The 15,907-nt window shown below is 35.7% G+C and overlaps 2 protein-coding genes across 2 annotated transcripts in view; one reads left to right on the top strand and one right to left on the bottom strand.

Annotated features, from left to right (window-relative positions):
- The window catches only part of SLC35F1 (solute carrier family 35 member F1), a 491,181-nt gene that overhangs the window by 331,868 nt on the left and 143,406 nt on the right, over positions 1-15,907 (top strand). The gene's annotated exons all lie outside the window — the stretch shown is intronic.
- Positions 14,007-15,014, bottom strand: LOC126006038 (ribosome biogenesis protein NSA2 homolog). Its single transcript, XM_049771371.1, has one exon. The coding sequence runs from the start codon at positions 14,918-14,920 to the stop codon at positions 14,138-14,140; it is 783 nt and encodes a 260-aa protein (XP_049627328.1). The 5' UTR covers positions 14,921-15,014; the 3' UTR covers positions 14,007-14,137.

Consider the following 15,907-nt stretch of genomic DNA (forward strand, 5'->3'; position numbering starts at 1 on the left):
ATTTTACAACCCCCTGAGTTCTTATAGGCAAATAGGTTGAAAAAAATCATCAAACCATTAGATTGGCTAGCAAGAAAAATCAAATAACATGTTTGAAAAATTTATATGACAGTAATTTTTAAAATAAAAATGGGGCAGATCTGTAATATTTACTTTATGTCTTGAAGGAATCTGGGGTAGCCAAAAGAAAGAAGAGAGATTTTACATAACAAAAAGGGCATATTTTCATCTTTTCTCTGAGGAAAAAAATGAAGGTTTCTTATATTGAGAGGTCATGTTTACTCATCAATTTAGATCTGAATTAAATCTCAACAAGCTCTAAACTTCTAGATTATAAAAGGTGTATAGTTGTTTCTTTTTTTTTTTTTTGGTTATTTGTTTTGTTTTGTTTTGTTTTGTTTTGTTTTGGGGCCACACCAGGTAACTCTCAGGGGTTACTCTTGGTTATGTGCTCAGAAATCGCTCCTGGCAGACTGGGGGACCATATGGTGCACTGGGGATTGAACCCAGGTCTGTCCTGGGTCAGCTGCATGCAATGCAAAGGCCCTATCACTGTGCTATCGCTCTGGCCCCCATGATTGTTTCTTTGATTTGAGAAAAGCAAAGGACTGAAACAATACAAAACTTCTTCCTCCCATCCCTTATCTTTACGATTCTTAAATAATCTGCATTTTTATGTGAACTAATAATGTCTCCTTGGGGACTCATGGAGACTCTATTTAATGTGGGAGCCCACGTCAGGGAAAGCCCAGTTTCAAGTTATTAAAGATCCCTTTCTGAAAGGGCCACTGCCCAGCCAGTCCCACAAAGGAGACTGGCTACATGCAAATTTGTATGATCTCCGTGACCTGGGGACTTGTTCCTGACACTGTGGAGGTTCTGAATGACTCAGAGAGACCAGGAACTTGTGTTCAGGTGAGATTTTACTCTAATTCTGTACAGTGAAAGGAAATGAAAGCAAAGGACCTCAATCTAGATACCAGTTTCATCAGACAAAAGGACAAGACAGAATATTAAAAAAAAAAAAATCAAAAGCAGTTATTTAGAATATACCCAAGGTATGGGTGTGGATGATCAAAGGGAAGAGTCAGGTATACTGGGTTCTGGAGTAAAGCTCTCATCATTGGTTTGAGAGATGAAGAAGAAAAAGAAGGTGAAACACTCCACCAGTACAAAAAGAAGTGTCAAATATCCAGCGAGGACTTCAACAATAACGACAAGCACCACCAAAAAAAAAAAAAAAAAAAAAAAAACACCAAGGTCTTGAGATAAGAAACATGGCAGAGCACATAAAGAAAGAAAAAAAAAAAACAAGAGAAAAAAAATAAGTATAAATGGGGGCAACAGCTTCAATAACCACACCAAAACAAAGAAATCGACCAAAAATAGATAGGTAAATAATAATAATAATAATAATAATAATAATAATAATAATAATAATAAATGGAGATAAAAATAATATATAAAAAATAATGTTTGTGCTTTTTGCTTTTTTTTTCCCCCTCCTGCCGTGGCACAGTAAATATTGGGGTCATTCGAAAAGGAATTCACTTGGCCTAAGAGATATGGGGTTTCTCCGCCCTTGGAGTATATTTTCATGGGATCAACTATAGACTCTGTTCAGGATCATTTACTCTCCCGGTGGTGCTTTTGTGTTGTTGAAAGACTTCTGCTCCGTCCTAGGTGATACAATCAGACCTCTGTATCTATCGATCTCAGTATCTGCACAGTTCCAGGGGTGGGACTTATGATGAAGTCAGTCTTTGTGGTTCTAGACGTTCCGTTCCCTCAATGTCATTTTAATCCATTTTCTGTGGTTGGTGGTCTTGGTCTTTGCACTAAACCTAGGATGGCACCCAGGATAGCGTCTTTCTTTGTGTTTCCAGAAGCCCCAGGGAATCACTTCTAACAGTGTGGTACTGGGGAACAAACCTAGATTTGGCTGTATATAAGGCAGGCACCTTACCCACAGTTTCTATCTATTGGGCTTCTAAGAGGTAACTATTTATAGGTTTAGTAAACTCATTCACAAAATATTAATGAAGGGACTGAGATAGTCTGACATGCAGGTTCAAAAGGTAGGGGATGTTAGTTAATACATATTTCAGTCTTAATAATGTAAAAAGGACAATCGGGGACAGGTTTTTTTTTTTTATTGAACAGGCTGTTGTAATCAATTGAAAACTAGTTTTTCTGAATTCCCTAAATATGAGAAGCTGTTCATGGTTTTGCAGGAATGTTGATTCCAGGCATTGTTCTCCTTTATAAGTTGCTTTCTATACTGTTTAACCAACTTTAGATTGACCCTTAGTTCTCAATACCAGGATGATACTTATTGGAAGAAGGTTAATGTGAATTTGCTGAGAAAAAACTTTTAAGACATCTTTTAAGGATATTGGCCCCACACTATCCTAAACAGTTCTGGCAAAGAGAATATCACTGGCCTGCTATTAAAAGTAAGTTGTCACTACTTTATATGTCATTCGAAACAGTAACAATGATGTTCTCAGACTCTTAGAGCAAGTAAAAGAGCAAAAGGAAGACATATGCAAATATGTGCTCCTCCACCTTGAGGAGGTTGGCCAAAAGTGGGAGAATGTGTCAAGCTTATTGTTTTCTGCCTGAGTTATTGCCTCTCCTTACAATTAAAATTATACCTCACTGTGATGATTACAATTATTCAACAATTTTAAATTATTCTTCTCGAATATTCCAACATTCCACATCCCTCATTTTTTGTTCTATCTAAAGCTTTATTTTTCTGCCAAGATTTTGTTTCCTGATCTATAGGAAATTTTGTTTGAAGTTCTCCCAATTTGGTACTCAAATAGTGGCAAGAGTCAAAAAATAAATCAAATTTTAATTTGCACAAATAAAGATAAAATGATGCAATCCTGAATACTGAAATACTGAAGGATGGTAATGGTTTTATGGAATGCGGGCATGCTTAAAATATGCATCAGGACTCAAATTCTATTTTTATATCTCTTTATTCTGGCTACACCTGGGTGAGATCAATTCTCAATCAAGCTTTTACGCTCTTAGTGTTGTAAGAAATCAATTTTAGTTCCAGATTTCAAACTTTTAAGTTCAGACATGTTAGGGAATAACCAAGCTTCTTTCTTGTTATTCATATGAAAATCTATCAAGTCCTTTTTTCACTAAAGTTTGTGTTCAACACTAAATCAGTCATTTTAGCAAGAGTTATTGCATGCTAGTTGTCTTCTACCTGAATCAGAGTGGAACCAACCTATGTGTTGCTTTCCTTCATCAGTCTATCCCTAACCACCTGAATTAAATGTTTCGCCCCAATTCATATTTTGAAATATCCATACTTCAGAATGTGGCTACATTTAGTGCAGAACCTTTGAAGGGGTAACTTAATTAAAATGAAATCAGATGGTAAGGCCTTATTCTAATTTTACTAGCATCTTGATGAGTTTAGGACAAAAATTTTTTTAGTTTAGTTTTAAACTCTAAAAAGATTTAGAGTTTAGCTTTGAAGATATAGATCACCTTTTCATACAGCATATTCTCTTTTAATTTAAAAAATAATTTTATTTTAAAAATGCCATGGGTCTTCTTTTAGGGATTACATTAATCTGTACAATGCTTTGGGAAGTATTGCCATTATAATAATCCTGAACCTCCCAATCCATGAGCCGAGTATAAATCATTATGCAGTTTTATATTTCTTGAAGTAGATGTATTCTTTGTATAGGTCTTTCACATCTTTAGTTAACTCCAAGATCCTTGATTTTCTGAGGCACAATTATGAATGAGTTTATTTTTAATATTTCTTTCTTTTCTTTCATTATTTTATATAGAAAAGTCATGGATATTTGCATACTAATTTTGTAGTCTGCCACATTACTATACAATTTTACTGTTTCTAGAAGCTTCTTGGTAGTATTTAGGATTTTCTAAATATAATATATATCATCTGCAAAAAATGAGAACTTAAGTTCTTTCTTTCCTATCTGGATGCCCTTGATACCTTTTTCTTGCCTAACCGCTATGGTAAGTACTTCTAGTACTATATTGAATAGGAGTGGCAAGAGGGGCAACCTGATGTTGTACCATTTTTCAAAAAGTGGACTAAACACTCTTGAAATTCACTTGGAATAATAAACATCGTGAATAGCTAAAGCAAACCTAGAGGGAAAAAAGATGAGAGGCAACTCTTTTCCCAACTTTAGTTTTTTGTTTGTTTGTTTGTTTTTGAGTTTTGGGCCACACCTGGCAATGCTCAGGAGTTACTCCTGGCTATCCCCTCAGAAATAGCTCCTGGCAAACACGGGGGACCATATCAGATGCCGGGATTTGAACCAACCACCTTAGGTCCTGAGTCGGCTGCTTGCAAGGCAAATGCCGCTTTGCTATCTTTCCGGCCCCTGTTTTCCCAACTTTAAATTGTACTACAAAGCAGTGGTCATAAAGACAGCACGGTATTGGAAGGCATACTCTCAAATTAATTTAATTGATTTGAATATTCTGAGACTTATCCTGATATTTATAATAAATTAATTTTTGATAACCGGGCAAGAAAATATTAACTTGAGCAAGGAGAGCCTCTTCAACAAGTGGTTTTGGTAAAATTTATCAACTATATGCAAAAAAGCCCAGAAATAAATTTAACATATGCACAGAGGTCAAATAAAAATGGATTAAAGACCTTGATATCAGGGTCGGTGAGGTGGCGCTAGAGGTAAGCTGTCTGCCTTGCAAGTACTAGCCAAGGAAAGATCGTGACCACTGTTCAATCTCCCGGCATCCAATATGGTCCCCCCCATGCCAGGGGCAATTTCTAAGCGCTTAGCCAGTAGTAACCCCTGAACATCAAACGGGTGTGACCCGAATCCCCCCCCCAAAAAAAGACCTTGATATCGAACCTGAAACTATAAGGCTTCAGAAAAATATAGGCAAAACCCTCCATGACATTGAAATAAGGCAAGTGGGAGCTGAGATAAATAATTGAGACTATATTAAAATAGCCTTCAGATCAGTTGAATAGAATTGAGTATGCAGAGAATTTTCCCCAGACATACAATCAATTGATATTTGATAAAGGAGCAAGAAATCCTAAATGAAGCAAGGAAAGCCTCTTCAACAAGTGGTGTTGGCACAAGTGGCTAACCACTTGCAAAAAGTGAACTTAGACCCCCAGCTAACATCATGTACGAAGGTAAAATCCAAATGGATTAAAGACCTTGATATTAGATCTGATACCATAAGGTACATAGAACAACACGTAGATAAAACACTCCATGACATCGAGACTAAAGGCATCTTGAAGGAGGAAACAGAACTCTCCAAACAAGTGGAAGCAGAGATAAAGAGATGAGTCTATATTAAGCTAAAAAGTGTCTACACTTCAAAGGAAATAGTGACGAGGATATAAAGGCCACCCAAGAGTGGGAGAAATTATTCACCCAATACCCATCAGATAAGGAACTAATATTTAAGATATACAAAGTACTGACAGATCTTAACAAGAAAAAAAAATCTAACCCTATCAGAATATGGAGAGAAGAAATGAACAGATAATTCCTCAAAGAAGAAATATGAATGATCAAAAGACACATGAAAAAATGCTCCAAATCACTAATCATCAGGAAGATGCAAATCAAAATAACAGAGGTACCATCTCACACTACAGAGACTGGCACACATCACAAAGAACAAGAATAATCAGTACTGGCAGGGATGTGGTGAGAAAGGGACTTTCATTCACTACTGGTGAGAATGTAGACTGTCTAGCCCCCCCCCTTTTTTTTTTAATACAATTGGACATTCCTAAAAATCTAGAATTTGAGCTTCAATATGACCAAGTAATACCACTCCTAGCAATATACCTTAGGAAGCCAAAAACAATGCATAAAAGCCTGCTGCATTTCTACGTTCATCACAGCACTATTTGCAATAGCTAGAATCTGGCCAACCCACATGCTCAAAAATATATGAATGGCTAAAGAAAGAGTGGTATATCTACACAATGACATACTATGCAGCTGTTAGGAAAAATGAAGTCATGAAATTTGCTTATACATAGATGCATATGGAGAGTATTATGCTGAGTGAAAGGAGTCAGAAGAAGAGGGATAGAAATAGAATAATCTCCTCATTTGTGTGAATCAAGCAAAGTAAAAGATAGTATGGTAATAATATCCAGAAACAATAGAGGAGAGTCCCAGGAGAACCAGTCCATGGCAGGAAGATTGCAATAAAAAGCCGAGAGTGCAGTTAGGATAGATAAAGGTCCATTATGACAATGATTGTTGGAACTGATCACTCTGACAAAAACAGGGTACTGAATGGGATAAAGGGATATGCATGGTACTCCTTCAGTAACAATAATGCAAACCACAGTGTCCAAAAGGGAGAAAAAAGAAGAAATAAAAAGTGAAAATGTAAAATTTCTGCCAGAGAGAGGGGAGGATAGGAGGGAAACTAGGAACATTGGCCATAGGAAATGTGTACTGGTGAAGAGTAGAGTATATTGTTTGACTGAAGCTCAATCATGATCGATTTTGTAACTATATGATTAAATAAAGTAATTATTAAAAATTATTTTATGCACCATGGATTACAACTTTGTTCAGAATACAGTTTTTTTCTCCACAATTTTTTAAAAAATTTTATTGAGACTATTGTGAATTACAAGTCTTTCACAGTTGTATTTCAGGCGTGTAGTGACAGTGAATTAGGGACATTCCCACCACTAGTGTTGACCACCCTGCCCCTAGTTCCCAGCATGCATCCCATACCTCCACCCTTAGCCCTTTACTCTATTAGTATAACAGCTCCATTTTGTGTTTAGCTTCTTATAGTTTGAGTCTCTTAATTCTAATGTTATTGACTTTGTCTTGGGTATTTAGTTATGACCATTTTTTTTCCCACTCAATGCACCTGAGACATTTTGGCCCCTGGGTCCCATTCACTTTTTTTCTTTTCTCAATTTGTAGGAAGATAAAGAAATACGAGGCAGGACAAAATGATTCATGTTATAAGGTTCTATTAAAATGGTGGAATCCTCTACCTAGGAGATATAAATACAATTTTAAAAGGGTCTCTCCACTCATCCACATGGCAGAAATTTTTTTTTACAGATGAGTAGTATTCCATTGTGTGTGTATACGTGTGTGTGTGTGTGTGTGTGTGTATATATATATATATATATATATATATATATATATATATATTCTATAGTTTCTTTCTCCAGTTGTTTTCTCTTGAACACTTGGGTTGTATCCAGACTTTTGATGAATAGATCTACCGTGAACATAGAAGTTAAATGTATATTAAACACACACTACATATTACATACTTATATAGCGCCAATGTTACATATATGAGTTTTTGGGCCCTTAGAGTAAATGCCCATAAATAGAATTGCTGAGTTAGCTCAATTACTAGTTTTTTGAGAAACATCCATATACTGTTCCAAAAGGCTGGATCAAATTGACATTCCCAACAGCAGCGATGCAGGGTTGCTTTTATTCCACATCCATGCCAATGCTGGTTGTTTTTGTTCTTTGTGATATATGATGTCTCACTAGTATGATGTGATAGCTTGATTTTTTTAGATTTGCCAATCAATATCCAATTTTCTCTATCTAACTAGAATATCACATTTTCTCCAGAAAATGAAATTTTTTTCTTACATATATATTCTATGCATAACTTTATTTTTATGACCAAGAATTGGACATGGGATAAATAAAGTGGAATTAACTGTTGTAATTATTGGTCTTGATTATGTCATTAGTAAAATCTTTGGAAAACTATTTTTACTACAAAAATATTCCAGAAGTCCTGCTTCTTTAACTACCTTTTTCTTCAGCCCTCCAATCATTTTCTTTATTCATTTATAGAGGTCACAGTTGTCATTTTCATAATAAAAGTCATGATGCAGAAATAATCATATACCTAGTGGTCATCTACAATCTCTATGTTACTCTATTTTAAACTACTTAGAGAAATATTTAATCTAGGCATTTTTGTAATAACTGAAATAGATACCATAACTGATCTTGGGACTTTCCTATTGTTGAAAACCACTTATATTAAGAAGTCATTCACATCTGACCTGGATTTTGTCTATAAAAATATAAAAATTAAATATTAAGAAATTCTTGGAAATGAGATACTTTACTACTTCCAAATATTATAAATATGTTATTGCAAGTTATTGCATGTTTCTGGTGGAACTTTCTTTAATTCAGTAGTGCATAAAGATTTATTCCAGTTCTTTATGAGTTATCACATCTCAGCTCAGAGCCTTTATTTCTCACTTAGCTCTTAATTAGAACCCACTGTATTAAAATTAACACATCCATGGCATATTATAATTAAAGGAACTGTACTAGCAATTATTTAAGGACAGTTGAATGTCATTGTCTTCATCATAAATGAAACATTCTTGAGAGAGCAGCTCCTTAAGTGAGGTGAGATAAGCAAAAATAATATGTATGATTTGTGTAGGCAAGTATGGGGACAAATGAAACTTTTACATAGTACTGGGGAATTATAAAAGGTTATAAACAATTTGAAGAGTTATTTGATAGTAGGTAGAGGTGAAAAATATCTTAATTCCAAAGGTCAAATCATAATGGATTAAAGATTTTTATATCAGAGCTAAAGGTACATATAGAAAAACATAGGCAGAACACTCTACGACATTGAAGCTATAGCATCTTCAAGGATGAATCAAAACTGGCCAAGTAAATGGAAGCGAAGATAAACAAATGGAACTACAGAGTACACTGAGAAGCTTCTGCACCTCAAAGGAAATAGAGGCTAGGATACAGAGACCACCCATGGAATGGGAGAAAATATTCACCCACTACCCATCAGATTAGGTATACAAGGCACTGATTAAATTTTACAAGAAAAAAAAGCCTAACCCTATCCAAAAATGGGAAGAAGGAATAAGCAGACATTTCTTAAGGAAAAAATAAAGATGGTCAAAAGGCACATGAAAAATTGTTCCACTTCACTAATCATCAGGAAGATGCAAATCAAAATAACAATGAGATGTCATCTCATCCCACAGAGACTAGTACACATCACAAAAATCAAGAACAACCAGTACTGGCATGGGTTTGGGGAGAAAGGCACTCTATTTAACTGCTGGTTGGAATACAAATTGGTCCAACTCTTTTGGAAAACCATATGGTAATTCCTCAAAAAGCTAGAAATTGAACTTCCATCAGACTCAGTAATACCACAACAACCCAATTTAAAAAATGCCCTCTTTATTTTTATGTTCAGCACAACACTATTTACAAAACCAGAATCTCGAAACAATCCAAGTACTCAACAGCAGGTGAGTGGCTAAAGAAACTGTGGTATAGGTACATAATAGAATATTATGCAGCCATTAGGAAAAATGAAATTTGCTTATACATGGATGAATATGAAGATGAATATGAATATGCTGAGTGAAATTAGTCAGAGGGAAAGGGATTGACTTAGAATAATAACACTCATTTGCAGGATATAAGGAAAATAAAAGACAGTATGGAAGCAATATTCAGAGACAATATAGTTAAGGGTCCAGTGATCCAGCCCATTCTAGGAAACACATCACAAAGAGTGGTGAGTGCAGTTAGAGTAAAGAAAGGTCTTCTAGGACAATAATAGCTGAAATTGATTGTTTTGGGCAAAAACTCAGTGCTGAAAGGTGAGAAAGTGTCATGCAAGGCACACCTCATTGACAACAGAGCAGAGCACAGTGTCAAAATAGAAGAGAGAGTGAGAGTTAAAGAGAGAAGCAAATTGCTTGCCCTAGAGACAGGAAAGAAGGAAATGGAAAGGAAATTGGGGACATTGGTGGCAGGAAGTGTGTACTGGTGAAGGAAGGTGTACATTGTATTACAGAAACCCAACAATGAAAAATTGTGTAACCACGGTGCCTAAAAAAAACAATTAAAAATATGGGCTAATTCTGTGAACAGTTACGTTTGAAAATTGGTAGATATTACATACATACATACATACATACATACATAAACATATTTCTTGTAGCATTAATTATAACAGTGAATGTTGGAACTAGCCTAAGAGTTCAGGAATGGGGAGGATGGGGAATAGATAAAGAATCTTCAGCATGCTTTTCAGCATATTGAACAACTAGATATCTTGGTAAGTAACATGAACAACTCATAAGTACAATGCTGAGTGAAAAAATTAAGTTCAAAATAATCAGAATATTTTCCTAGTAATACTAATGCTACAAAACATGTTATTTGTGGACATGAATACATATGCCTATGTATGTGTTTAAAAGCAAAATTAATTGAGAGAAGCTAACAAGTTATGCCATTATTTCTGAAGATAGAGGGATATATTTGTGATTTGTTTTGAGAGGACACACTCAGCAATGTTCCTTGGCTATGCCCTCAGAAATGATACCTCGTGGTATCTTTGGACCTCATAAAGTAACAAGAATCAAACCTGAGTTGACTGAATGTAAGTCAAATACTGTATTTTCTCTCTAGCCCTCATTTACTTTTTTCTTAGAAACATTTTTAAGGAGCTGGAGTGATAGCATAGCGCTAGGCTGTTTGCCTTGCACACGGCTGACCCAGGACAGATGTGGATTCGATCCCCAGCATCCCATATAGTCTTCCGAGCCAGGAGGGATTGATTTCTGAGCTCAGAGCCAGGAGTAATCCCTGAGCACTGCTGGGTGTGGACCCCACAAATAATTTTTAAGGTAGTCCTGAAAAATATTAAACTTAGCAGTTTTTGGTTACATATTGACAACTATCATCCTATAGTTTTCATTTAAAAAATTATTTTTAGGGCCAAAGGCCCAGGTTTGACTCCCAATAGCACAAGCACCTCCAAAAGTTAATACCACCATATGTAACTCAAAAACTTAAAAAACAGCTAGATCTCTTGCAACTCAAGAAATGGGCTGAGTGCATGTAGAAAGTTTCGGTTCTATCTCAAGCACCACGTGATACCAAAGCACAACAAGGAGCAGCCCACAAAGACAAAGCCACTGATAACCACCATGCACTACAGGATATGACCTCCAAATGAAATGAATAAAACTAAGTTTCTTAAAACTATTACCAATCTATTAGTAATCCATATTAATATAAATTTCTTTATTTATTTCAGTAAATATATTGCTTGTTTCTATGTATATAACATTTATGAGTAACAAAAACATACTCTTATCTACTAGAAGAAATACATGGTTACTAAAGAAAAATGCTAGGAGATAGATAAAAATATGTCAACTTAATATATAATATGAAATGTTTAATGAAAACTTATAATTTTGCTAGTAATCATATAATGTATATAATTATTGAGTATGATGCTATATACCTGGAACTTACACAGTGTAATTTCAACAAGAATTCTTTTTGTATGTGTGTGGTTTTTGGGGGTCACACCTGGAAGCTCTCAAGGGTTACTCCTGGTTCTGCGCTCAGAAATTGCTCCTGGTAGGCACAAGGGACCATGTGGGATGCCAGGATTTGAACCAACATTCGTCCTGGGTCAGCTGTTTGCAAGCCAAAGGCACTACTGCTGTGCTATCTCTTCAGCTCCAATAATTCATTTTTTAAAAGAAAGCACTGTGATGGCTATAATAGGAAACAACAAAGTCATAGAAGACATGGCCTTACCCTCAAGGATCTTGTAGCTTTATAATTTAAAAGTACTTTTGGGAAACAATATGTGTGGGCTCAGATATACTTCAATGTGGAAACATTTTCAATAGACTTGTGATATGAAATTATTGCAGTTGTCATGAAGTTACATGTGGGTGGGCCTCACACCATGAAAACATAAGGAGAAAATCACCACTTACAAAAGATTAAATTAGGGTGTGATTGGCACTTTAAATAGAAATTCTTTCCTTTTTAAACGCATGATTCATTGTAAGCCTCTTTCCTGTACATAAAATGTGGTGGTATTTACCAAGTCTCTTGATGCCCACCTTTATAGGCAATACTCAGATAAAGTAAGAGATCAGTGTAGGACAAAGTTTTTATGCCTGGAGAAGGTTTGATTTGTAAATAAATTATGTAAATAGTATCTACATAAGCATATAGAGAGACAGAGAACTTATAGACTTGAGAACTTATAGTGAGAGAACTTATAATATCTCCTTGCTCAGAAGCATACAAAAAGACCTTCACAGTGACTCCACACCCAATTCTGGAGTCCAAGTGCATAAAGTAAACACGTTGAAAAGCCAATGGACAAGCATCGTTGGCAATATCACTCCTTGGGGCACATTAGTCTGACAACACAGGAACAGATGGATGGAACATCAGGTTATTGCAGATGTTAGCCCATGAGAAAGGAAGATGAAGAATAACAAGTTTATAAGCTGTTTGCCTCTCAAAAGTTGAGGGATCACATCTCTGCTTGACTGGTAACTGAATAGTGGATGAGCTTTGGAAGAAGAAAAATACAGAATACAAAACATGTCTGCATATTTTACATAGAAAATTTGGAAAAGCAAAATGATGTGTGAAAGAAAACAGGAACTTTATGGATGATAAGTCAGATCAGAAGAATGCAAGGTGTACAGTGTAAGATATGGTCCAGCAAGGTATATTTTTAGCAGAAGCTCTGTGTGTTGTCTGAAGTCCTAAATTGAATGTTAAGTGCATCCTATGTATATTGATTCTTGGGCATCAAAAGAAATTTAAATGCAGACTATAAACTGCTTACTAACTCTGAAACTAAATATGGAAGCCCAGGACTCCTGAGGGCAGTGCCTGTAAAGAACGGATGGGCTCTCAATGTGCTGTATTCATTTTCTCAAGCAACTGTGGCTTCCAGTGTGCTCATCCTTCCGTGCATCTTTTTCTCTGAGATATCATGTTTCAAAATGGAAGATGCTCTGACATTGTAGAGACTGAAACAATGGTTGGCTGAGTGATTTGTGTGTTGTGTATGAGAGACAGAAATAGAGGAAGAGCTGAAGACATGGGAGGAGTGCTATGGGAGAGAAGGAGAGATATATAAAGAAGTGACCAAGAGACATTTTAGTAGCTAAAGTGCCTGTCCTGCACTTGGAAGACCACAAGTTAAATACCTGCATGTGAATAACAGATCCTGGCCACAATACAGCCCTGTGTATGCAAACACAATGAAGGATCTGACTTTAACAAACAGAACAATTATCCAGTGGGATTTTACATCTCAAAGGAAGAGGTTAAGGAAAAAGGAAGTAGGGGAAAGAACCTTTGTTAAGCTTTTACCTAGGTTCACTTTTCATGCACTCAAATAACTTTCTCCAAGAAATATCATTATAGTATACTCTCTAGTATCATTAAGTAAAAGAAGGCCCTTGCCTCCCACCTGGAAATGGTCACTGGTATCTGTGACTTCAAAAGATGGCTTTAAGCTGTCATTTATAGTGTACTTTGGCATTCAGTCATGTTTCCTTCTTGGGGATTTCTATATTTGGTCAGTCTGCACTGAGGTAAATCAATAGAAGAAAACTAAAAACTATACAATGACTTTTTCTTAGGGTTTTATATCTCAAAAGCATACTGCAATTTAAAATAGATGTGAAAAAATATTATGAAAGTTTAAAAAAAACACAAGTCATGTTTTTAAGTAATATATATTAAAGGTTATTTGCCTGAATAAATAAGATGGCCTTGTTGTTAGGCAACAATGAGACAATGGTGGGCCAGGAAGGTAGAAGAACTCATAAGTATTTTTTTTTTTTTTTGTTCTCTGAACTTACATACTTTTACTGTAAGAACTTTATAAACTTGATAAGCTATAATTATTAACATTTAACAGTAAGGGAGGTGGAAGTCTTCAGAATAAACCTTAAACACTGATCTGTACAAAAAGATGTTTAAATACACTATCATTTCCAGTAAGGGCAGTTCTGCATTGTTGAGTACCCATTCATAAATGCAGACTCCGATGAAGCAGACTTATTTTTGTAATTACTTTTAGAATCATCAATTTTAGAACATCTATGTGCTAAGAAGACCCAAAACAAAGATGACTTTGTAAACCTGGACCACTTTAATGTTTTGTCCAATATGCATTTTTCTTGATGACTGTAGCTTAATAGTGGCATTCCTGACTGGTGTCTGGTCTTCTGTAATTATGAGGAGTTATTTGTATGAAACTGCTGTTAAACCAGTAAGACTGCATTGATGCATCCATCATTTTCAGGATTGTTGGTAACCTGGGCATATTTTCCCCAAATAACCTTGCCTCCCTGTGTGACAAGGCCCAACTCGCTGACGTTGACCTCAATGACAGTTCCTTTGGTGATAACACCCAAACTAGTATACAGTGGAGATGAGGGATTCTTCTTTACACCAAGTATTGGCAGGCAAAATGTAGCTTTCAGTTCAGGATGTGTTACATGGGCTTTCTTAAAACGTAAACCCATTGGCCTAATGAATCTTTCATATTTAGGTGGTTTTCGCGTAAAGCCATCTCCAACAAAGCAGACTTTAGTAACCATTCTCTTCCATGCTTTCTTCTTTCTCTTTCCTGTTCGAATAACTTTTAAGACTTCTGTTTCTCCCTGGGCACGAACTTTGGGCAGAGGAACTTCCCATTTTCCCGCTTTCTCTTTTCGTTTTTGTTTAATCATATTGGAAAGTACTTTAGCCCGGGATTGTCCCTCTCTGTCCAGCAGGTACGCAGGTACTGCTCCTTGTGGGGTGTTTTCATCATTCCTTTGTTTGGTGTTTCTCTTTTCATGCATCTTAATAGTCTTTTTCATTTGTATTTTCTCTGCATGACGCTGTTTATGGTAGAGCTTAGCCTTCAGACCAATCATCTTTTTTGCTTTCTTTGAACGCTCATGAGCCTCACGACCTTCTTTCTTTCTCTTTTTCTCATGGTAGTCCAAACGATAACCATAGCACTTACGGTGTAACTCAATATATTCGTTTTGTGGCATGGTGCAGGTTTCGGGGCTGCCCCGTGCAGCCTCCCGGGCGTCAAGAAGTTCTGGACTTGCAGCTTTCAAAAACTCCCCAGGAACATCCACGCAGCTCCCGACCGGACTCTCATAAGTATTTTAATGTGGACTTTTCTCGCAATAGCTGAAAAGCTTCTTCCATAATGGGAAATGGCAGAACTAAAGATATGACAGACTAAGAGAGGTGAAGAATCTTAATTTATTTGCTCATTATACTCAGTTTTCATGATATTGTTAATATTTTGTTAATGCAAAAAAGCCTTTTTGTGCTAGTAGAGATTTTTCCAATTTTCTTGCACATATTTGATGATTCTGTCAGTAAAATGAGCTGCAAGAATATTAGTCTGATATTAGTATATTAGACAAGTATTATGAACAGATCAAAACTTGATTATTTTAGGAGGGTAAATATGCTGTATTCTGAATTTTAAAAGGACTCTGTCCTTCATTTGCCTAGGAAAGAAATTAGATTAGAACGTTATTTGATAAATGATGTCTGATGTTAAAGTGTATTTAATTTCACATAATAGTTTTGGTTTTGTGTTTTTTTTTGTGGGGTCCACCCAGCAATGCTATTAAGAATCATTCCTGGTGGGACTTGGAGACCATTTGGGATGCAGGAGTCAAATCTAGGCTGGCTGCATGCATGGCAAGAGCCTTACCCACTATACTATTGATCGGGCCCTCTTATCATAGCTTTGTCATAAGAATATTAATAATTTATTTTAGGAATCTTTAAGATTTTACATATTTTCTATTCATGGTTTTTATTCTATACCTTATAGTTTTTTTAAAATAATTTTTTCACAAAAATTATATGGAAGGAAAAGAAGATAAGTAATCACACAAACATACATAAATACACATATACACACTTGTTGGGAGGGCATTTTAATAATTTTTCATGGTGAGGAAACAGTCAGAAAATGTTTAAACTTGTTACCATCTCTAATGAATTTATATGCC

The sequence above is a fragment of the Suncus etruscus genome, chromosome 4 (assembly GCF_024139225.1).
Source record: "Suncus etruscus isolate mSunEtr1 chromosome 4, mSunEtr1.pri.cur, whole genome shotgun sequence".
Taxonomy (NCBI): Eukaryota; Metazoa; Chordata; class Mammalia; order Eulipotyphla; family Soricidae; genus Suncus; species Suncus etruscus.